Source organism: Pseudorca crassidens, chromosome 5 (genome assembly GCF_039906515.1).
Source record: "Pseudorca crassidens isolate mPseCra1 chromosome 5, mPseCra1.hap1, whole genome shotgun sequence".
In the NCBI taxonomy this organism is placed as follows: domain Eukaryota; kingdom Metazoa; phylum Chordata; class Mammalia; order Artiodactyla; family Delphinidae; genus Pseudorca; species Pseudorca crassidens.
Genome location: NC_090300.1, coordinates 90,930,944 through 90,954,569, shown reverse-complemented (window position 1 = coordinate 90,954,569; position 23,626 = coordinate 90,930,944). Strand labels below are relative to the sequence as shown.

The window sequence follows — 23,626 nt, the reverse complement described above, 5'->3', positions numbered from 1 at the left end:
TTTTCCTCTTTTGAATTCATTTAGCTTCAGTTGACACTGTCCATGGTGTATCTCGTATTGTTATTTTAATTGCCTTCTGTGTGGTATGTTTTGTCTCCTTAACTAGAACATAAACTTTTGAACATGAAGTCATAGCTTATTGCCTGTTTACATCTTCCACAGTGCATGGCTGCCTGAAAAATGACCTGCCAAATAGGGAGCAACCAATGTTGCATGTGAGACTAAATAGCAGAATATAGAGAGGGAACCATGAGACTACAAAGTTTTCAGAAATCCAGATAAAGGAATCTTATTTTAAAATTAATTTTCCAAATTAGAATTTAGAGCTAGTGCCATTAGAAGCATCTCTGGCTAGTGGAAGGTAGTATAATCATACTATCACACAAAGGCAAATAAACTGGCTTCCTTCTACATCTCTGGGGACAGGTGTGCTCCTGATCATGTTGGAGAAACTGAGGCAGCTTACCAGACTTTCATTTAGGCTTGTTATAGGCATCCTCATAGAAGTTCTTATCCTCCGTGGTCTTAACAATTGATTCTGTAGGCTGTTGATTCTAAAAATGGAGATAGGAGTCAAAGTCTGAGACTGTTAATAAGGGTCAGATTTATAAAGCAGAGCTGGTGTCAGATCTGGTCTGTAGATCAGGGGACCTAGAACTGGGACTTCTGCCAGTGACAGCACTGTGTGGGGACCAAAACATTTTGTAAGGAGCCACTTTATGTTGTGTCAGCCTTTTTCATTATGTAAAGGTAAAGCTACAGTTCTGGGGTGGTAGTAGTAGGGCAAAGGTTTGAGGGGAGTAGGAAGGGAGCTGGCTCAGAAACATAGCCAAGATCTGACATCAGGGAGAAAAAAGAATTTACTACATAACACACTTTGTTGATCTCTGTATGTCTCAGTAGCTGATGTTTCTACCATTTAATGGACTGTCTCTCACTTTAACACTACTTCCTCTATGTTAGCAACCATCATGCAATCCTTTTTTTTAATTAAGGAAAAGCAGCATTTTGGGGCAAAGTGTACCGGGAGAGCACTAGCTTCCCTGGTTCTTCCCTCCATCCCCTCAAATATGCTATTAAGATGAATCCTACAGGCTTGTCAGCCTGCCAGGGCTAAGGAGAAAGATGGCTTAATCGGTAAGCTAGATGAAGCCATCTAATATTTTATCTTAAGTGTCTTACTCCTCTTTTTTTGTTTTTTAATTGTAATTTCCCTTTGCTATTTCCTAGTCTTCAGCAGCAACTGTGTTTGCGAGAATTAGAGGAGGTGACTGTGTCCATATTTTTTTTTTTAGAAAATTAATATGGGGAGAGCAAAAGAGGTTTGGAGACGTAGTTTACAATGTTAAGAAGGGGTTAACAAAGAATAATAGACATTCTGTGTATGTATTGCTTGTTATATGTCAAATACTATGCAGTGTACTTCGCATTTCTTTAATCCCCATGTGGTCGCACTATATGAAATAGGCATTGTTATTATCCCTGTTTTATAGACAGGGAAAAAGTGATGCTCAGGCAGGTTGAGAAACTTGTCCAAGGTCACATGGCTAATATATGATGGAACCAGGAGACAAACCAGAGAATTTCATGCTAGAGCCCATACTCTTAGCCCCAAAGCTATTGGGTCAGGAGTTCTAGGTAACAAGCAACAACCAGGGAAGGTTTGAGGAAAAGCTTCCCCAGGAAGACTCCAAAATACTTAGGGAGAAAGTGAACTTCCTGCTTTTATGCAGAATGAGAACATTTGTGTTAAAGAAGAGTATTGGCCTCTTGAAGATCTGAGAACTTGGACACGTTTGAGTTTAAGATGGACATGAGAAAAACACCTTCAACGTCCCCCATGGAACCTATAATTAACTTTCATTCAACATACACTCATGAGGAGAGTTTCGGGGGAAAGGGAGCATGTATTTTGAGTTTGATGCCTACTACTAATACAGCAAACAGACTTAACTGATGTAAAACATTTTTAACAATCAAATATACAATTTTCTGATGTATTTGTAGTAGATATTTCTCAGATTCTGGGCATGATAATCAACATCTCCTGGAAAAATACAACCAGCTTGGAAAAGACAAGAATTAAAAATAAATTCTCCCCGAAACTAATATGTCAAATATGCCTCAATTGGGCTTTCCTGGTGGCGCAGTGGTTAAGAATCTGCCTGCCAATGCAGGAGACATGGGTTTGAGCCCTGGTCTGGGAAGATCCCACATGCCGCGGAACAAATAAGCTCGTGTGCCACAACTACTGAGCCTGCACTGTAGAGCCCATGTGCCATAACTACTGAGCCTGTGTGCCACAACTACTGAACCTGTGTGCCTAAAGCCTGTGCTCCCAACAAGAGAAGCCACCACAATGAGAAGCCTGCACACCACAACGAAGAGTAGCCCCCGCTTGCTGCAACCAGACAAAAGCCCACGTGCAGCAATGAAGACCCAACACAGCCAAAAATAAAATAAATAAATTTTAAAAATATGCCTCAATTTTAAAAAATAAAATTTATTAAATAAATAAATAAACTCTCTACCCCACCTGGAACTCCCTAAAATCCAGTCTACAGGTAGGCTGGTGTAGATCTAGTGAGGTAGAGTCGTCCCTAGGTATTGGCAGGGGATTGGTCCCAGGACCACATTCCCTCTTCCCACAAGTACCAAAATCCATGGATGCTTAAGTCTCTTATATAAAGTGGCATAGTACAGTATGCGCCCAGTATCCATGGGTTCCGTGTTCTAGGATATGGAGGGCTGACTGTACTTTCACTCTATTTCTCAGTTTACCTGAGTACTTGTCTCTTCTTGAGGGTGTTCTTCATTTGTTCTGCTTGCAGCTGCTTCAAAAAAGACTGTGTTAGTTCAAGCACTGAAACAAAGGACTGTATCAAATAGTACGACTCTCAAAGTCAACCATGTTCAAGTCACTTACACCCAGGACATGTGATCTGAAATTGGTGGTAATTTTGACTGGTAGCAAGTGGGGTCACTTTTCAAAAAAGGGATTAAAAGTCCTCTATTATAAAGATTGTGTAACAATTGTGCAGAAGGTTTGGAAAGTAGAGAGACAAAATCATCTATTGTCCCACCATCCCCAAAATACTTTTATATTAATATCTATTGAGCATGCCAGGCCCATTGGTAAGCAATGGGGATACATAAGAAAACAAACGAGTTATGATCCGTGCCCTCTTGGAGCAGATGGGTCAGCAAAAAAAAATACAAAATGGGAAAATAGGATTGTCTGCATAGCGGGCTATGGGAGCACACAGGAGAGTGAAGTGTTGTGAATTTGGAATGTATCAGTGATGCTGAGATTTGAAGAATAAGAAGTTAGCTCCGTGGAATGGGGAGATGTGGGGAGAGGCATGTTTAGAAGTTCCAGGCAGAAGGAAAAGAAGGAATGTGCAAAAGTTCAGGAATGAGAAAACATGAGGTCTCCCAGATTATGTGAACCATTAGCTGTTTGGTATGGCTACGTTTTAGAGAGTGGGGAGGGGAGATGGCTGAAAAAAGAGAAGATGGTGAAGGTTTCAATACCATGTCCCATTTCTGCTTAATCTAAAGATCAGAGGAGACTCATGTGATGACAGTATTGTGTGTCCACATGGATTCAAAGGTATATAATTGTAACATAATAAAGATAAAATTTGTTTAATGTTAGCAACACAATGTTGTATCATTGGTATTTTTACTTGACATGTATCATTGGTCTTTTCCAAGTTACTACATGGGAAATTAATTGGTTAATGGTTATTTAGCATTTAATCATGTTGACTAATGTTTTAATTTAATTAACCATTCATTTATCATTAGCCATTTTGATAACTTCTACTTTTTATTTTTATAAATAATGCTCAATTACCCTTATCACATTTTTTGATTTATTTCTTTACAATAAATGTCTAGAAATTATATTATTAATTAATTTTTTATTGAGGTATAATTGACATATATAAAAATTATATTATTTAGGCAAAGGATATAAAAACCTTTACGGCTTTTGGAATCTTGTGATAAATTTATTTCATCAATTAGTGCTAGTATCAAGGTAAGAATGTATATCAGATTCACAACATTTTTTTTGAGCATTAGACATTATAATTCTTTAAAAATCTCACTAATTAAAGAGAGCAATATTTAATTTCTGTTTCTATAAATGTTAGTAGTGTTGAACTCTTTTACATTTTGTTTTCAATGTAACTTTTCTTCCATGAATTGTCCTTTGCTGACCTCTTGATTGGTAATATTTTTATTGACACAGAATTTTAAAATTAATTTCTATATTTCTAAATTTAGAACTATGTCTCTTTCAGTGAAATGATAAATATTAAATTATATTACTATTTATTCAATAATTTAATCATTTACCAGTTAATTTTTAAATCTACCTCAAACTCATTTTCTAAATTTGAATCAATGACTTAATAGTATTTATTAAATAATCATTTATGTTCTGATTCAACTTTATTCATGCAAAATTTGTATGAATAGGCTTTATACTAAGGTTATTTATTGGGTCCCTGAACCAAGATGACAGAGTAGAAGGGCGTGCTCTCACTCCCTCTTGCGAGAACACCAGAATCACAACTAGCTGCTGGAAAATCATCGATAGGAAGACATTGGAACTCACCAAAAAAGATACCCCCACATCCAAAGACAAAGGAGAAGCCACAATGAGAGGGTAGGAGGGGCACAATCACAGTAAAATCAAATCCCATAACTGCTGGGTGGGTGACTCACAGACTGGAGAACACTTATACCACAGAAGTCCACCCACTGGAGTGAAGGTTTTGAGCCCCATGTCAAGCTTTCCAACCTTGGGGTCCGGCAACAGGAGGAGGAATTCCTACAGAATCACACTTTGAAGGCTAGTGGAATTTCATTGCAGGACTTCAACACGACTAGGGGAAACAGAAACTCCACACTTGGAGGGCACACACAAAGTAGTGTGCACATCGGGACCCAGGGGAAGGAGCAGTAACCTTAGAGGAGACTGAACTAGACCTACCTGCTAGTGTTGGAGGGTCTCCTGCAGAGGTGGGAGGTGGCTTCGTTTCACGTGGGGACAAGGACACTGGCAGCAGAAGCTCTGGGAAGTACTCCTTGGTGTGAGCCCTCCCAGAGTCCGCCATTAGCACCACCAAAGACCCCAGGTAGGCTTCAGTGTTGGGTTGCCTCAGGCCAAACAACCAACAGGGAGGGAACCCAGCCCCACCCATCAGCAGACAAGTGGATTAAAGTTTTACTGAGCTCTGCCCACCAGATCAACAGTCAGCTCTATCCACCACCAGTCCCTCCCATCAGGAAACTTGCACAAGCCTCTTAGATAGGCTCATGTACCACAGGGCAGACAGCAGAAGCAAAAAGAACTACAATCCTGCAGCCTGCGAAACAAAAACCACATTCACAGAAAGATACACAAGATGAAAAGGCAGAGAGCTATGTACCAGATGAAGGAACAAGAGAAAACCCCAGAAAAACAACTAAATGAAGTAGAGATAGGCAACCTTCCAGAAAAAGAATTCAGAATAATCATAGTGAAGATGATCCAGGACCTCTGAAAAAGAATGGAGGCAAACATCAAGAAGATGCAAGAAATGTTTAACAAAGAGTTAGAAGAATTAAAGAACAAACAAACAGAGAAGAACAATGAAATAAATGAAATGAAAACTACACTAAAAGGAATCAATAGCAGAATAACTGAGGCAGAAGAACGGATAAGTGACCTGGAAGACAGAATGGTGGAATTCACTGTCATGGAACAGGATAAAGAAAAAAGAATGGAAAGAAATGAAGACAGCTTAAGAGACCTCTGATACAACATTAAATGCAACAACATTCGCATTATAGGGGTCCCAGAAGGAGAAGAGACAGAGAAAGGACCCAAAAAAATATTTGAAGAGATTATAGTCGAAAACTTCCCTAACATGGGAAAGGAAATAGCCACCCAAGTCTAGGAAGTGCAGTGAGTCCCATACAAGATAAACCCAAGGAGAAACACGCCAAGACACATAGTAATCAAATTGGAAAAAATCAAAGACAAAGAAAAGTTATTGAAAGCAACAAGAGAAAAATGACAAATAACATACAAGGTAACTCCAATAAGGTTAACAGCTGATAACTCAGCAGAAACTCTACAAGCCAGAAGGGAGTGGCATGATATACTTAAAGAGATGAAAGGGAAGAACCTACAACCAAGATCACTATACCCAGCAAGGATCTCTTTCAGATTTGATGGAGAAATCAAAAGCTTTACAGAAAAGCAAAAACTAAGTGAATTCAGCACCACAAAATCAGCTCTAAAACAAATGCTAAAGGAACTTCTCTAAGTGGGAAACACAAGAGGAGAAAAGGACCCACAAAACAAACCCCAAACAATTAACAAAATGGTCATAGGAACATACATGTTGATAATTACCCTAAACATGAATGGATTAAATGCTCCAACCAAAAGACACAGGCTTCCTGAATGGATACAAAACCAAGACCCATCTATATGCTCTCTACAAGAGACACACTTCAGACCTAGGGACACATACAGACTGAAAGTGAGGGGATGGAAAAAGATATTCCATGCATATGGAAATCAAAAGAAAGCTGGAGTAGCAATACACATATCAGATAAAATAGATTTTAAAATAAAGAATGTTACAAGAGACAATGAAGGACACTACATAATGATCAAGGGATCAATCCAAGAAGAAGATATAGCAATTATAAATATATATGCACCTAACATAGGAGCACCTCAGTACATAAGGCAACTGTTAACAGCTACAAAAGAGGAAATTGACAGTAACACAATAATAGTGGGGGACTTTAACACCTCACTTACACCAATGGACAGGTCACCCAAACAGAAAATTAATAAGGAAACACAAGCTTTACATCACACAATAGACCAGATAGATTTAATCGATATTTATAGAACATTCCATCGAAAAACAGCAGATTACACTTTCTTCTCAAGTGCTCATGGAATCTTCTCCAGGATAGATCATATCTTGGGTAACAAATCAAGCCTTGGTAAATTTAAGAAAATTGAAATTGTATCGAGTGCCTTTTATGACCACAACACTATAAGACTAGATATCAATTACAGGGAAAGAAATGTAAAAAACAGAAACACATGATTAAATGAGGCTAAACAATATGTTACTAAATAACCAAGAGATCACTGAAGAAATCAAAGAGGAAATCAAAAAGTACCTAGAGACAAATGACAAAGAAAACACAATGATCCAAAACCTATGGGATGCAGCAAAAGCAGTTCTAAGAGGGAAGTTTATAGCTATACAAGCCTACCTGAAGAAACAAGAAAAATCTCAAATAAACAATCTAACCTTACACCTAAGGAACTAGAGAAAGAAGAACAAACAAAACCCAATGTTAGCAGAAGGAGAGAAATCATAAAGATCAGAGCAGAAATCAATGAAGTAGAAACAAAGAAAACAACAGCAAAGATCAATAAAACTAAAAGCTGGTTCTTTGAGAAGATAAACAAAATTTGTAAACCATTAGCCCGACTCATCCAGAAAAAGAGGGAGAGGACTCAAATCAATAAAATTAGAAAGGAGAAGTTACAACAGACATTGCAGAAATACAAAGCATCCTAAGAGACTACTGCAAGCAACTCTATGCCAATAAAATGGACAACCTGGAAGAAATAGACAAATTTTTAGAAAGGTATAACCTTCCAAGACTGAACTAGGAAGAAATAGAAAATATGAACACAGCAATCACAAGTAATGAAATTGAAACTGTTATTAAAAATCTTCCAACAGGGCTTCCCTGGTGGCGCAGGGTTGAGAGTCCGCCTGCCGATGCAGGGGACACGGGTTCGTGCTCTGGTCCAGGAGGATCCCACATGCCACGGAGCGGCTGGGCCCGTGAGCCATGGCCGCTGGGCCTGCGTGTCCGGAGCCTGTGCTCCGCAACAGGAGAGGCCACAACGGTGAGAGGCCCGCGTACCGCAAAAAAAAAAAAAAAAAAAAAAAAATCTTCCAACAAACAAAATTCCAGGACCAGATGGCTTCACAGGTGAATTCTATCAAACATTTAGACAAGAGCTAACACCCATCCTTCTCAACTCTTCCAAAAAATTGCAGCAGAAGAAACACTCCCAAACTCATTCTATGAGGCCACCATCACCCTGATACCAAAACCAGACAAAGATACTACAAAAAAAGAAAATTACAGACAAATATCACTGATGAATATAGATGCAACAATACTCAACAAAATACTAGCAAACAGAATACAACAACACATTAAAGGGATCATACACCATGATCAAGTGGGATTTATCCCACGGATGCAAGGATTCTTCAATATATGCAAATCAATCAATGTGATACACCATATTAACAAATTGAAGAATAAAAACCATTTGATCATCTCAATAGATGCAGAAAAAGCTTTTGACAAAATTCAACACCAATTTATGATAAAAACTCTCCAGAAAGTGGGCATAGAGGGAACCTACCTCAACATAATAAAGGCCATATACGACAAACCCACAGCAAACATCATTCTCAATGGCGAAATTCTGAAAGCATTTCCTCTAAGATCAGGAATAAGGCAAGGATGTCCACTCTCACCATTATTATTCAACATAGTTTTGGAAGTCTTAGCCACGGAAATCAGAGAAGAAAAAGAAATAAAATAATACAAGTTGGAAAAGAAGAAGTAAAACTGTCACTGTTTGCAGATGATATGACACTATACGTAGAGAATCCTAAAGAGTCCACCAGAAACCTACTAGAGCTAATCAATGAATTTGGTAAAGTTGCAGGATACAAAATTAATGCACAGAAATCTCTTCCATTCCTATACACTAATGATGAAAATTGAAAGAGAAACTAAGGAAACACTCTCATTTACCACTGCAACAAAAAGAATAAAATACTTAGGAGTAAACCTGCATAGGGAGACAAAAGACCTGTATGCAGAAAGGTATAAGACACTGATGAAAGAAATTAAAGATGATACCAACAGATGGAGAGATATACCGTGTTCTTGGATTGGAACAATCAATATTGGGAAGATGACTATACTACCCAAAGCAATTTACAGATTCAATGCAATCCCTATCAAATTACCAATGGCATTTTTTATAGAACTAGAACAAAAAATCTTAAAATTTGTATGGAGACACAAAAGACCCCGATTAGCCAAAGCCGTCTTGAGGAACAAAAATGTAGCTGGAGGAATCAGACTCCCTGACTTCAGACTATACTAGAAAGCTGCAGTAATCAAGACAATATGGTACTGGCATGAAAACAGAAATATAGATCTATGGAACAAGATAGAAAGCTCAGAGATAAACCCACGCACCTATGGTTAACTAATCTATGACAAAGGAGGCAAGGATATACAATGGAGAAAAGACAGTCTCTTCAGTAAGTGGTGATGGGAAAACTAGACAGCTACATGTAAAAGAATGAAATGAGAACACTCCCTAACACCATATACAAAATAAACTCAAAATGGATTAGAGACCTAAATGTAGGACCAGACACTATAAAACTCTTAGAGGAAAACATAGGAAGAACACTCTTTGACATAAATCACAGCAAGATCTTTTTTGACACACCTCCTAGAGTAATGGAAATAAAACAAAAAAGAAATAAATGGAACCTAATGAAACTTAAAAGCTTTTGCACAGCAAAGGAAACTACAAACAAGACCAAAAGACAACCCTCACGATGGAAGAAAATATTTGCAAATGAATCAATGGACAAAGGATCAATCTCCAAAATATATAAACAGCTCATGCAGCTCAATATTGAAAAAACAAACAACCCAATCCAAAAATGGGCAGAAGACCTAAATAGACATTTCTCCAAAGAAGACATACAGATGGCCAAGAAGCACATGAAAAGCTGCTCAACATCACTAATCATTAGAGAAATGCAAATCAAAACTACAATGAGGTGTCACCTCACACCAGTTAGAATGGGCATCATCAGAAAATCTGCAAACAACAAATGCTGGAGAGAATGTGGAGAAAAGGGAACTCTCTTGTAATGTTGGTGGGAATGTAAATTGATACAGCCACTATGCAGAACAGTATGGAGTTTCCTTAAAAAGCTAAAAATAGAATTACCATATGATCCAGCAATCCCACTACTGGGCATATACCCAGAGAAAACCATGATTCAAAAAGACATCTGCAGCCCAATGTTCATTTCAGCACTATTTACAATAGCCAGGTCATGGAAGCAACCTAAATGCCCATCGACAGCTGAATTGATAAAGAAGATGTGGTACATATATACAATGGAATATTACTCAGCCATAAAAAGGAACGAAATTGGGTCATTTGTGGAGACATGGATGGATCTAGAGACTGTCATACAGACTGAAGTAAGTCAGAAAGAGAAAAACAAATATCGTATATTAACGCATATATGTGGAACCTAGAAAAATGGTACAGATGAACCAGTTTGCAGGGCAGAAATAGACACACAGATGTAGAGAATAAATGTATGGACACCAAGGGGGGAAAGCTGTGTGGGGTTGGGGGGGGGTGTGATGAATTGGGCGATTGGGATGGACATGTATACACTGATGTGTATAAAACGGATGACTAATAAGAACCTGTTGTATAGAAAAATTAAAAAAAATTTTTAAAAATAATAAAGTTATTCATTTAGTCACATGATTTATATCTCTGTTGTTCAGACAGTGCAACAATATTTTCACTATTACTGCTATATAAAATATTTTAACTTTTGGGATGAATTAGGAATTCCCTCATTAATTACTTTTATACACAAATAATGTGTATAATATATAATACTATTATATGTGTTTGTTTTTATAGATTAAATATTAAAATTTCTAATAACTTAGATGTTCTCAGTTTTAATTCACACATTGGATATCAAATATGGCAGTTAAAAGGATTCCTCAGGAATTCCTCAGGGTTCTACACTCTAGGTAGAATGCATACAAGTTTCCAAATACATATAGGAGTATTTTACAAAAGGAAAGTAAGTTCCCAATTGCTCAAAGGAATCTAACATACCTGATGCTACAGGATGAGCACGTTTACGTGAAGTTATATACTTTCTAGTGTTCCACCTGAATTTTTTTGAATCAATCGCAGTTCGAACAATTGTTACCTTTGTGAAATCTTCAGTGCCTTGTATCTGAAAGTTGACAGATTACAAGCTATATCATACAGTTGAATGTTTCTGTTAGGCTACTATCTCAGACCCTCTCTAAATATCTGGGCCTGAAAATTGACAGTAGCAATAGATATTAGATATCTTTAAATACCTGGATATGTTAGTTTTGTGAGAGTCAATATTCTACATACTTTCACTGATTTTTAATTATTTTGCTCATTTTTATTACAAATGAGAAAAATAATCGAGTTAATCATCAATGACCCTTTAAAATATCACCCAGAAAGTTTTTCTATGTGGCAGGAAGGAAGTTTGAAAATCAATGGATTTCAAGAAATCTTCCAACCTTGTGACTGTCTTCAATATGCTTTGAATAACATTGGTGCCCAAATCCACAGTGAGCAGAGTTTTATGCCTAGGAGAGTAGACAGAGTTGGGCAGGTTTGGGCTGCCTTGAGAATCTCTTACTTGGTCATCTAAATTCCCAACCAGCACCCCCCAACTAAGCTCTATTGTTATGTATTCAAGAATAGAGTTGGGGAGCACCATAGTTAAGAATAATGTTTTACTTCCTCTCACTTGGCATCAAATTGATGCTAGTGGCATCCACGTAGAAAATTTTCTTGTGACTGTTTCTCAGCTTAGAATTCCTCTTATTCCCACCTCAGTTTTTTCCTTGTGTCCCAAATCTACCTTTTAAGCACTTCTACCATAGCTGTAAATGTTTATTAATCTATTTATATATGTTTCTTTTCGCTTGGTTGAGAGATCTCTTGAGGGCAAGCTTAAAGTCTCATTCATCTTGACCACTTTAGCATCTAGCACTGTTTCTGTCATAGTTGCTTTTAAAAAGTACCTGATTTAATTGACTCTAGGTCCCTCTTTCAAGTTACTTTCTTTAGCTGTATTTTATGTGTCCTCTGATTCCTCCTGACATGTGCCTCTCTTACTCTACACACACACAGACACACACATAATACAGTCTTACTTCTTTCTTTCTTCTCATGGCACAGCTTCTCATTTTAATTGGAAGGGTAACCCAACAGCTTAAATATGAGAAGTCCTTCATTTCTACATTCACTTTGAAAGTATCTGGGGAAATACCACTGGTACTCACTTCAGCATGGGACTGACAGAACATTTTTAGAGCACTGCTGTTACAGTCCAGAGAGAGTAGTCCTTCTGCAATATGTACATGAACTTAATAGGTCCTCTTTTGCTATTTACAGTTGCACCAAAATCTAACTGTGGTTAAAATGTATAGCTTGGCCCAATTCATTGACAGTGAATAGGAATAGCTTGGTGTTTGGGCTACCCAGTGCAAAACAATCAATTAATTTGGTGTGGTGTGTGTGTGTGTGTGGGGGGTATGGAGGTGGTGGGGGAAAGGGAGAGAATGGGAAGGTGGAAAAGTGACAATTTTTCTAACATTAACACATTGGACAAATGGCATATTGACCTGAAGATTTGAATCAATATTTCTTTACCTGATGGCATGTTATAGGAATTAAGAAAGGAGCCTTATAAGCTTTTCGTAACTGACAGTCTTCCACAGCTCCATGAATGAGGATGACATAAATTACAGTTTCACCATAGATATCAGTTTTGGTGTTCTTTGGTATATTTTTTACATAAACGTTACAGAGTTTTAACTGCATCTTGTAATTCCAATCCTATAAGAGAAACACAATTTCATAGTTTATTTTTTATAAAGTTTAATATAAATTCCTAAATAGTTAATTTCTAACAAAACTTTAGGGCTATTTCACTCAGAGAGAAATACAATTTTATATAAACACCTCTTACCTCATAAGATAAATGTTCCCTGATTTTTTTGGCAGTAATAGAAAGTCCAAGTTTTAGCCACATTTTATATTCAATGTGAGGACAGAATTGTTCAAAAGCTTCATACAAGTGATGTTTGGGAATAAAGTATGCCTGGAAAGAAGAGGATATCAATTTTTTCTAAGTCTTTTGTTGAATTTGTTCCAATATTGCTTGTTTTATGTTTTGGTTTTTTGGCCACGAGGCATGTGGGATCTTAGTTTCCCAACCTGGGATGGAACCCACACTCCCTGCATTGGGAGACGAAGTCTTAACCACCTGACTGCCAGGGAAGTCCCAGAGGATATCAGTTTAACATTTCATCCTGTGCACCCATGATTTAATGAAATGAGGTTTTCCCATTTATATATGTAACATTAAAGCTAATAATTTCAATTATATAGATTCATGTTATTTCCTGGAAACCTAATAAAATGTATCTATTTAATAAATATTTGTGCAATCTTGTCATACACTAAGCACTAAAAGACTACATGATCCAATGAGAGGTTCTTTATTATTCTTACAGATTCTGAAAAAAATAGAAAACCAAGTATCAAAGATCATTTAACCTTTTCTAAAGACATAAGTATTTCTAAAAACACATTATTTGAGGGGAGCGAGTGTTTTGGTCAATAATAAAATGCGGATACTAACAATGAACAGACTATTGGCTATTAGGAATAAGCTGCTATGAATACAGAAGACATTGTGTATGTTGGTTTTAATTTCTCTTAGTAAGTATCTATGAGTGGGGTTGCTGGGTAATAGGGTAAGTATGTATTTAACCTTATGAGAAACTGCCAAACTGTTTTCAGATGAAGTTGTAACATTTTACCCTTTAACTAGCCATGTATGAGAATTTCAGTTGCTTCACATCCTTGCTAATACACTGTTAAGTTTTTTTATTTTTAGCCAATGTAGTAGGTGTGTAGTGATAACTTATCATGATTTTAATTTGCATTTCTCTGAGAGCTAATGATATTGATTATTTTCTTCATGTGTTTATGGGCAATTTGTATATTCTTTTGTGAAGTATCTGTTCAAATCCTTTGCCCAATTTTTAAAATTAAAGCATAGTTGATCTACAATATTATACTAGTTTCAGGTGTACAACATAGTGATCCAATATTATTATAGATTATACTCCATTTAAAGTTATTACAAAGTATTGACTCTATTCCCTGTACTGTGCAATATATTTTTGTAGCTTATTTATTTTATACATAGTAGTTTGTACCTCTTAATCCTCTACCCTTATTTTGTCCCAACCCCTTCCCTCTCCCTATTGGTAACCACTAATTTGTTTCCTGTATCTGTGAGTCCATTTCTGTTTTGTCATATTAATTTGTTTGTTTTCTTTTTTTAGATTCCACATATAAGTGATAACTTATAGTATTTGTCTTTCTCTGACTTATTTCACTAAACGTTAATACCCTCCAGGTCCAACCATGTTGTTGCAAATGGCAGAATTTCATTCTTTTTTTATGTCTTAGTAATATTACCATATATATGTATATAATATATATATATATTACCACTTAGGTTGCTTCCATGTTTTGGCTGTTATAAATAATACTGCTGTGAACACTGGGGTACATGTATCTTTTCGAATTAATGTTTTCATTTTCTTCATATACCTATCCAAGAGCAGAATTCCTGGATTATATGGTAGCTCTATTGTTAGTTTTTAGGAACCTCCATACTGTTTTCCATAGTGGCACAAATTTACATTCCCACAAACAGTGTACTAGGCATCCCTTTATCCACATCCTCACCAACATTTGTTATTTGCAGACTTTTTTTTTTTTTCACTTTTTGACCACACCTTGCAGTATGTGGGATCTTAGTTCCCCAACCAGGGATCAAACCTGGGGCCCCTATGGTGGAAGCACAGAGTCTTAAACACTGGACTGGCAGGGAAGTCCCATTGTTATTTATAGACTTTTTGATGATAGACATTCTGACAGAGGTTTTGTTACTTCATTAGGGATGGCAAAATGGAGATATTCTAATTCTGTCATTCTATATTTGTTAGCTGGAATTCTTCTACACAGAAGAATTTTTCATCATTTTTTTTTCTTTTTAGCTTCCTTGAAAGAGTTCATAGAGGAAAGGCAAGATAAATGTTTAATTTTTTCTTTTTTAAAAGAAGCAATCCAGAATTCCCTGGTGGTCCAGTGGTTAGGACTCCGGGCTTCCACTGCCAGGGGTCCGGGTTTGACCCTTGGTTGGGGAACTAATATCCCGCAAGCTGTGTAGCATGGCCAAAAAAAATATATATATATATATATATATATATATATATATATATAGTAAAAAAAATAATAAATAAAACACGGTCCTTTAAAAAAAAAGAAGTAATCCATTTTCAGAGACATAAATTGATATCCTAGCAACCTTTATGGAATAAAAAAATAGGTGTCATTATCGACTTATGGGTTTTTATATATTTTGGAGGTTCAATTATTTACAGTCATTATTTTTTCTGAGTTCACATTAGGCCAGTGGAAGTCTCTGCTGCTTTGAGGATTTTGTCCTCAATTGTGTGTCAGGAAACTTCCGTCCACTTTGCTCAACTTTTCTAGTAATAAACCCCAGCTCTTTGACTTGTTCCCTTCCTTATCCTCCAAATTATGGTATTGATAGTTAACATATCCCATCTAATTTTCCCATGAGAGATCTCATATAACCAGTTTTTCTGGTTAAATCCTTGTTTCAGTATGGTAGGTTAACTTTTACAAACCATTTTGTTAGGACATTATAGTGTGTTCATAAAATTTTATAACAAGTTTTATTTCTTTATCATCCTTATTTTTTAAAAAATTGTCGCTAGACTGTAAACATATACAAGTACAAAAATAACCTTAAATTTTGTACTAGATATTTAACAAAGTACAACAGTAAGACATTAGGTGATGTTTTCTGACCTCCACTACAGTTTTGCAGGTGGCAGAATATTTCATAGGTTCATTAGTCAAGCAGTTTAGCTCTCCTATTATTGCCCCACTGATCACAAAGTCTGTGTACGTTATTTGGTAATCTTTCTCCTCTGACTCCCAGATTATTTGGTCAATTCCCAAACCTGGCTTTGATCTTTGAAGCTGTTCAGGAACAAAGAAAGAAAAAAAATACATAGGCCAGTTAATTTACCAAAACTATTTAATTTATGGCTTTTTCCCCCTTTGGTTTTAACAGTTTTAATATTTATATATTGTTTGAGAACACGTATTACTCATAACTTTTAAAGTGAATTTATTAAATTAGCAATGACTTGGAAAAAAAGCATTCTTAAATACTCTGATCTTTCTGATCCCACCTACTCACTCAACCTATACCTGTCTTAGAATGGCTAAAAGCCCAACTCAAACATAAGATAAATAACAATGTATATTATAATTTTCCATCTTAATGCTGATCCTTTGAGGTTTCTTGTTATCAATAGCAACGTATGACTTAAAGGTGATGGCTGGTATTATCATTGTGTCTGAGGAAGAAAATTGTTGTTTGGATAACAGCTGCTGTCCAAAAAGAGGAATAATGGAGTTCTTAACATTGAAAGGTATTTATTCTGTATTATGTAACTTTTTAACTAGTGCCCACAAGGGCATTTATAAATGTCTCTGCCTTACCTTTACCATGCCTGAAATAATTACATAAATTCCTTGGGGCTCATCACCTTCTTCAAATATATCATTTCCACAATCAAATGTTACAACTCTGGATCTTTCCTAAAAAATATCACCAAATACATAAGCCATAAATAATATTTTAGTGGTGATTGGAGTTTACATTTTTTAAAAAGTTGTACATTTTTAAAGTAAATGTTACTTTAAAATATCTGAAATTTTGTGTTAGTAATAAATTTGTAAGAGAAAATAGGAATTATGGCTAACAGAAGAAGGTGGATATTCACAGGTATATGTAATTTCAGATGGGGTGTTCATACGTAGATTAAAAAACAATCTAATCTAGGAATAAGAATGTAGTAGAAGGATGAAAATATTTCATTTGGATGAAAGATAGGACAGATAGAAACTAATGGCACATATGTGTCTTATACATACTCGTGCTCTAAACAGCTGATGAAGTAATAAAAAAATTCATTCATTCAAAATATTTTAAGCAGGTGAAAAAATATAATTTGTCTTTTGTTACTTATTTGATATAGAAAAAGATGTTAATAGAACAGGTTAAATCTCTTTATTTGTTCATCCCACAAACACTTACTGAACACCCGCTATGTGAGATGCTACATGGTAGGAGTTGAGTATTCAAAAGCTGGATGAGGTAAAAATTATAGTAGGGGAGAGAGATGTAAAGATAATAATTGTAATATAATGTAATGATGCTATAATAAAGATATACAGTAACAGTGGTGATTCCTTTGGTCTTCCAAACTCTGGATGGACCATAGGATGTTCTTCTACTGGTGGGGTATTTGACTCTAAAGCCTGCTTTTCAGAGTACCTGTGGTGGGGGTGTTTCCAGAGAAGCAATAAGCAGAGGAGGTTTTGGGGGAAAAAATGAAAGCAAAGAGCATTTCAAGATAAGTAAATAGCACTCACAGAGGAATGGACTTAAAGAACAGTATAAAGTTCTTGGGGTACCATGAGTGGTTCAGTATAAATAGAGTATGGGGTATATGACACATGGGTAACAGAAAGTAAAGATGGAGAGGTAGGCAGGAGGCAGACTGTGGGAGAACTTTGCATGTCATTCAAAGAGATTTTGATTTTATCCTACAGGTAATCAATGACATTTAGGTAATTTAAAACTGAAGAGTATCATGGTTAAATCTTTACCTTTTAAAATATCATTTGCTGATACGTTAGAGATAGTATTACTAGCAAATACAAATATTACCTGAATAAAGCTTATATAGTCTTGGTCTTTATCTAGCCATGGAATATGATAGAGTGCTTTGTCAACAGTAAGAGGTTTGTACATAGGTTGAAGATCAAGTATCTCTCTTTTTCTGGCCATTATTAACTAAAACCACAAAAGTTAAGAAAGGAGATGAACAAAATTGGTGTTCACAGAATGTTTAAAACAATTATGGTTTTATACTATTTCCTTTTCTTGCTTTTCTGAGATTTTTGTTCTTCCATGGAAACCTTCAACCTCTCCCGTTATAGCATTTTTCTATGTTATCATTATTCTGAAGTCACAGATTACTTTTAAAAGTAAATCTTATATGTCCATGCCACTCTCTCACTTCGTCCCAGCTACCAAATGTAAAATAGATAGCTAGGGGAAGCAGCCGCATAGCACAGGGAGATCAGCTCGGTGCTTTGAGACCACCTAGAGAGGTGGGATAAGGAGGATGGGAGGGAGATGCAAGAGGGAGGAGATATGGGGATATATGTATATGTATAGCTGATTCACTTTGTTATAAAGCAGAAACTAAGAAAAATAAATAAATCTTTTACCGAAGTATAGCACATATGCAAAAAGTGCACAAATCATAATGTCCATCAAAGAACATTTACCACATGAAAATATCTGCGTAACCAGCACCCAGATTAAAAAATAAAACATTTATTGAACCCTAGAATCCTCCCTTATGTTCTCTTCTAGTCATTACTTCTACCCCAAATTAATCACTCTTTTTCTATTACCATAGTTTAGCTTTGTCTGGTTTTGAACTTTATCTGCATGAAATCAATGAGTATGTACTTAGTTGTGTCTGGTTTCATCTGCTCAACATTATGTTTCTGAGATTCATCTATAATGTTGCAAGGAATAAACATTCATTCATTTCATTTTCACTGTTGTGTAGTATTATATTTTATGAATATACCACAGCTTTATTTATCTGTTTTTGATTGACATTTGGGCTGTTCCAGTTTTGGACTTTTGAAATGCTGCAGTGAATACTTGTTTGCTGTACATATGTACTCATTTCTGTTGTATATATGGTTATATAATCTAATTTCTGGGTCTTAAGATATGTATATGTCCAAATTTAGTAGATTCTGCCAAATAATTTTCCAAAGTGATTGCATCAGTTTATATTCCCACTCTAATGTTCCAGTTGCCGACACTTGGTATTGCCAGTATTTTTGTTTTTATTTTAATTTTAAGTATTCTGATGGTTGTGTATTTGTATTTACTTTTGGGTTTAATTTGCATTAAGCTTATGATGATGATATTTGGCATCTTTTCTTATGTTTATTGGCCTCTAGAATATTCTCTGTTAGGAAGTGCCTGTTCATATCTTTTGCTGATTTTTTTTTTTAAAATGAATTTTCTGTCCTGTTCTTATTGATTTGTAAGATATTTTTATATATTCTGAACATGAGCACTTTTTTGGATATATTTATTTTGAAAATTTCCTCTACCTTTTTGTGGATCATCTTTTCATTATCTTGTATCCTTTTTTGTCTCTCATTTTCTGCATTACTCTCTTCTTTTGTATTTAGTTGATTTTCTGTAGTGAAACACTTAAAACTCCTTTCTCATTTATTTATATGTAATTCTTTAGTTATTTTCTTTTCTATTACCACAGGGGTTACATTTAGCATCCTAGAATATAACACTCTAATTTGAATTTATAACAGTTTAACTTCCATAACATACAAAACTCTGCTCCTTTAACAGCTTCATCCCCACCCCTTGCAGTTGATGTCATAATATTACATCTTTATGTGTTGTCTGTCCAAAACACAAACTAAATGTTTTTAAAAATGCATTCATCTCTTAAATATGACATTACAAGCCAAAGCTGTAATAATTCTAGCTTTTAGACTAATAATTACTTTAAAAATATATTACTTTCTTAAATCATGTAGAAAACAAAAAAAATGGAGTCAGATACAATTATTACAATAATACTAGCTTTAATAATTGCCCATGTATTTACCTTTACTGAGATTTTTATTTCTTCCTATGGGTTTGAGTTATTGTCCAGTGTCCTTTCATTTCAATCTTCATGACATGTTTTAGAATTTCTTTCAGGGCAGGTATAGTGGTAATGAACTCCCTCAGATTTTGTTTGTCTGAAAGTGTCTTAATTTCCCTCTCACTTCTAAGGACATTTTTGCTGGATATAGGATTCTTAGTTGACTATTTTTTCTTTTAGTACTTTGTATATATCAGCCCATTTTCTTCTGGTCTCCAAAGTTTCTGATGAGAAATCTCCTGATAATCTTATTGAGGATCCTTTGTATGTGATGAATTTTTTCTCTATTGCTGATTTCAAAATTCTCTCTTTATCTTTCAGCAATTTGATTACAATGTGCCTTGATGTGGGTCTATTTGAGTTCACCCTACTTGAAGTTCACTGAGCTTCCTGGATGTTAATATTCATGGCTTACATCAAATTTAGAAAGTTTTCAGCCAATATTTCTTTAAATTTCCTGTCTGTTCCTTTCTCTCTCTCTTGTCTTCTTGGGACATATACATCGCATGTGTTGGTCCACTTGATGGTATCTCACAGGTCCCTTAGACTCTGCTCACTTTTCTTCTATCTTTTACTTTCTATTCCTCAGATGCTATAATTTCCATGGTCCTGTTTTCAAGGAGACTTATTTTTTTTTATGCCTTTTAGTTCTTGCCATGTGGTGTTATACATATTTTACCTTAGGTTCATTCTTAAGGATTTAGAGTTTTTAATTGCTATTGTGAATACAATATTTTTCCACATTTTCTTTAGTTGTGGAATAATTTTGAAAGTTGATCGTGTTTCTGGAAACCTTATTGAATTATTTTATTGATCCTATATTATCAATTTTAAGTTAATTCTCTAGGGTTTTAGATTAAACAATCAATAGGAAATAACAGTTTTATTCTTTTTCCAAAACTTCCATCTCTCAAGTTCCTTTTATTTTTCTTCTTGATCTGGCTAAGACTTACAAGCACAGCATTCACTACCTGGAATGGTACTGTTCTGACTTTAATGGGAATAATTCTAAATGTTTTGCCATCTAATACAATGTTTGCTTCAGATTTTTAATAGATACTTTTTATCCAGTTAAGGATGTTACTTCTTTTATTAGCCTTTGAACATTCTGAATGAGAGTTGGATTTTATCAAATGACTTTTCTTCTTTGATCTCTTAATAAGTGAGTTATATAGCTATTTTGGGAGACAAAACCTTCTTAGTCATAGTGTATTATGCCAGATTCAACTAGCTACTATTGTGTTAAAAAGTTTTATATATGTATTCACAAGTATAATAACTTTTTTCCCCTTATACTATTCTCGATTTGGGGAATAAATTTTATACTTACAGAATGAGTTGGGACCCTCTCTAACTTTTTACATGTCACAGTACCATTTAAATAACTTAGAGAAAGGAAATGTAATTAATTCTTACCCTATAATTGAGTGTTCTTATAAATCATAGTTTTTATGGAAAAAGTTGTTTGAGTGTCACAGGTAACTCCCAGGAACATATTGATACCCAGTTTAGCCTAGGATGAGGAATAGTTTCATTATACCTTTAGTCTGGGTGCAAAGCGTAGAAAGAAGTTGTCCCTCACTATGGCAAGAAAGGAAAGGGAAGTTGACCAATAGAACTGCAGGAAGGAAACTCTCTCTGATAGGTGCTTTTCTTTAGACAACTATTTTAAGTTATATATTTATATTGCAGGAATGGCCTATATTGGAAAGAGCCAAAAGTAGGTTTGATGATCATAAATAACTATATATCAAGTAAGTATATTTGTTTTGAAAATATTCTACCATACCTTATTAATTTCAAAACCTTCAATTTTATGAAGAATTCCTTTTAACCTGAAAACTTTAACAATTTCTCTAGCCAAACTGAGCATGACATTAATCTCCTCCTTTGTTTTCATAGTGACAGCGATTTCTGGGTGGTCATACTCTAAGTAGCCTGAAAAATAACAAAATATTTTCAGAGGAAATAGGACATTGCTTAAATATTTCATGTGGACAGTAAGCTAATATTTCTTCTTTAAACTCATGGAGTATAACCCTCACCACAGGGAAATGTATCTCTCCCTGAAGAGGTCTCTACAATCAATCAAAATTCACCAGTAGTTACAGAATTCTGCCTGACATTTTCTTGTTGGCAGCCCATACCTGTGTCTAAGCCCGTGAAGGACAGACAGCCCTAGTCCTAGGATCAAAATTATACTGAAGCACCTATGCTGGACACTGAGAGGCTCTCCTGGGCTCTAGGTCTGGAGTTCATGACCCAATTTTTCATTCTGTTTAAATGAAGATTTCTGACTGCAGACTGTGTGCTTAAATATGGCTTCTGATCAAGTTCTCTCACTCCTCCTGGGTCATTTCCACCTGTCCTGCCTGGGCATCTAGATCACTCATCTATGTTCTCCTGCCTGTCTGATGTGGATTCCTGGATGCCCATGAGAGTTTCATCCACTTAGGACTTTTTCTTGGTCATGACCTCTTGTCTGGCTTGACAACCATCTGCCATGCAAGATCTCTCATGTTTGGCCTCATTCCCAGGCTTGCTGTGTTCTTTTGTTGTCCACCATCTGGTACCAAACCCCCTTCTTCTCCATACATGTAAACACTGTGCTATAGGGATGTGTCTGTCTCACTCCCAGGATTTGTGCTGCACTAGGACCATGAATTGGTGTGATTCAGAGAACAGGCTGTTGTCACGTTTGGGCACTGAGTCTCCTAGCAGTCACATCAGCGATCTGTGAGGCTCTGTTCCGATTTCAACTCGTTTTAAAGCCTAAATTGTCAGATGGCAACTCTGTGGCAAACGGAGGAAAAAATAGCTTCTTTCCTTGTGTTGCTCAGGAAGGTATGTTTGGAAGAAAACAGAATTTATAAGGTGATAAAGACATGCATAACCATGGCATGCAAATGTGTTTTCTTTAAACAGAAATTAAAAGTCCTTCACTGTGGTATAAGGCAGAGAGAACAAATGTGGAGGGGTAATATTACACTATTCTCATCCAGCCAAAGATACGATCATGTTGATTGTTGAAGTTATTCATTTTATTATTGATAGTAAGTAGGTCTCCTCAAAGATCAGTTTCGTTATCAAAACCATTGCCTCTCTGAAGAAACGATGATAAGAGATGGTCATGTTAGATCTTTAGGGTGAGAGGTACCTACCTAGCTCTTCCATAGCATGTCCTGTATTCTTCGTTATCCTCCTTAATAACATCTACGGAACAAAAGAAATGTTTTGGGAAAAAACTGTTATAAAATGTCTTTACATTTGCAACTGATGAATTTTTAACCTAAATTAATAACTTTAGGGCTTCCCTGGTGGTGCAATGGTTAAGAATCCGCCTGCCAATGCCGGGGACATGGGTTCAAGCCCTGGTCTGGGAAGATCCCACATGCTGTGGAGCAATTAAGCCCATGCTCCACAACTACTGAGCCTGCGTGCCACAACGACTGAAGCCTGTGTGCCAAGAGCCTGTACTCCGCAACAAGAGAAGCCACTGCGATGAGAAGCCTGCGCACTGCAACGAAGAGTAGCCCCCACTCACTGCAACTAGGGAAAGTCTGCAAGCAGCAATGTAGACCCAACGCAGCCAAAAATAAATAAATAAACTGAATTAAAAAAATAACTTTAAAGAAAAATATGATGGGGAACTTTTCAGGAATTAGAATTGAATTTTGTGCAATGAATTTTATTTTACTCTAGCAAGAGTGGTGGAGAGGATAAGAAGCGGCATTACCTAGGCTAATTTTGAGAAGCCTAAAGGTAA

General features: G+C 35.9%; 1 protein-coding gene across 1 annotated transcript in view; it reads right to left on the bottom strand.

Annotated features, from left to right (window-relative positions):
* Nucleotides 1-473: 473 nt before the first annotated feature.
* SLC9C1 (solute carrier family 9 member C1) overlaps nucleotides 474-23,626 on the bottom strand; it is a 95,112-nt gene continuing 71,959 nt past the window's right edge. Inside the window, exons 18-27 of the mRNA XM_067737159.1 lie at nucleotides 23,022-23,073; nucleotides 21,650-21,798; nucleotides 17,823-17,948; nucleotides 16,589-16,687; nucleotides 15,887-16,060; nucleotides 12,939-13,070; nucleotides 12,620-12,805; nucleotides 11,030-11,153; nucleotides 2,782-2,846; nucleotides 474-554 (exon numbers count right to left, since the gene is read on the bottom strand). Of these exons, the coding sequence (XP_067593260.1) occupies nucleotides 474-554; nucleotides 2,782-2,846; nucleotides 11,030-11,153; nucleotides 12,620-12,805; nucleotides 12,939-13,070; nucleotides 15,887-16,060; nucleotides 16,589-16,687; nucleotides 17,823-17,948; nucleotides 21,650-21,798; nucleotides 23,022-23,073 (1,188 nt within the window). The remainder of the gene's footprint in view (nucleotides 555-2,781; nucleotides 2,847-11,029; nucleotides 11,154-12,619; nucleotides 12,806-12,938; nucleotides 13,071-15,886; nucleotides 16,061-16,588; nucleotides 16,688-17,822; nucleotides 17,949-21,649; nucleotides 21,799-23,021; nucleotides 23,074-23,626) is intronic.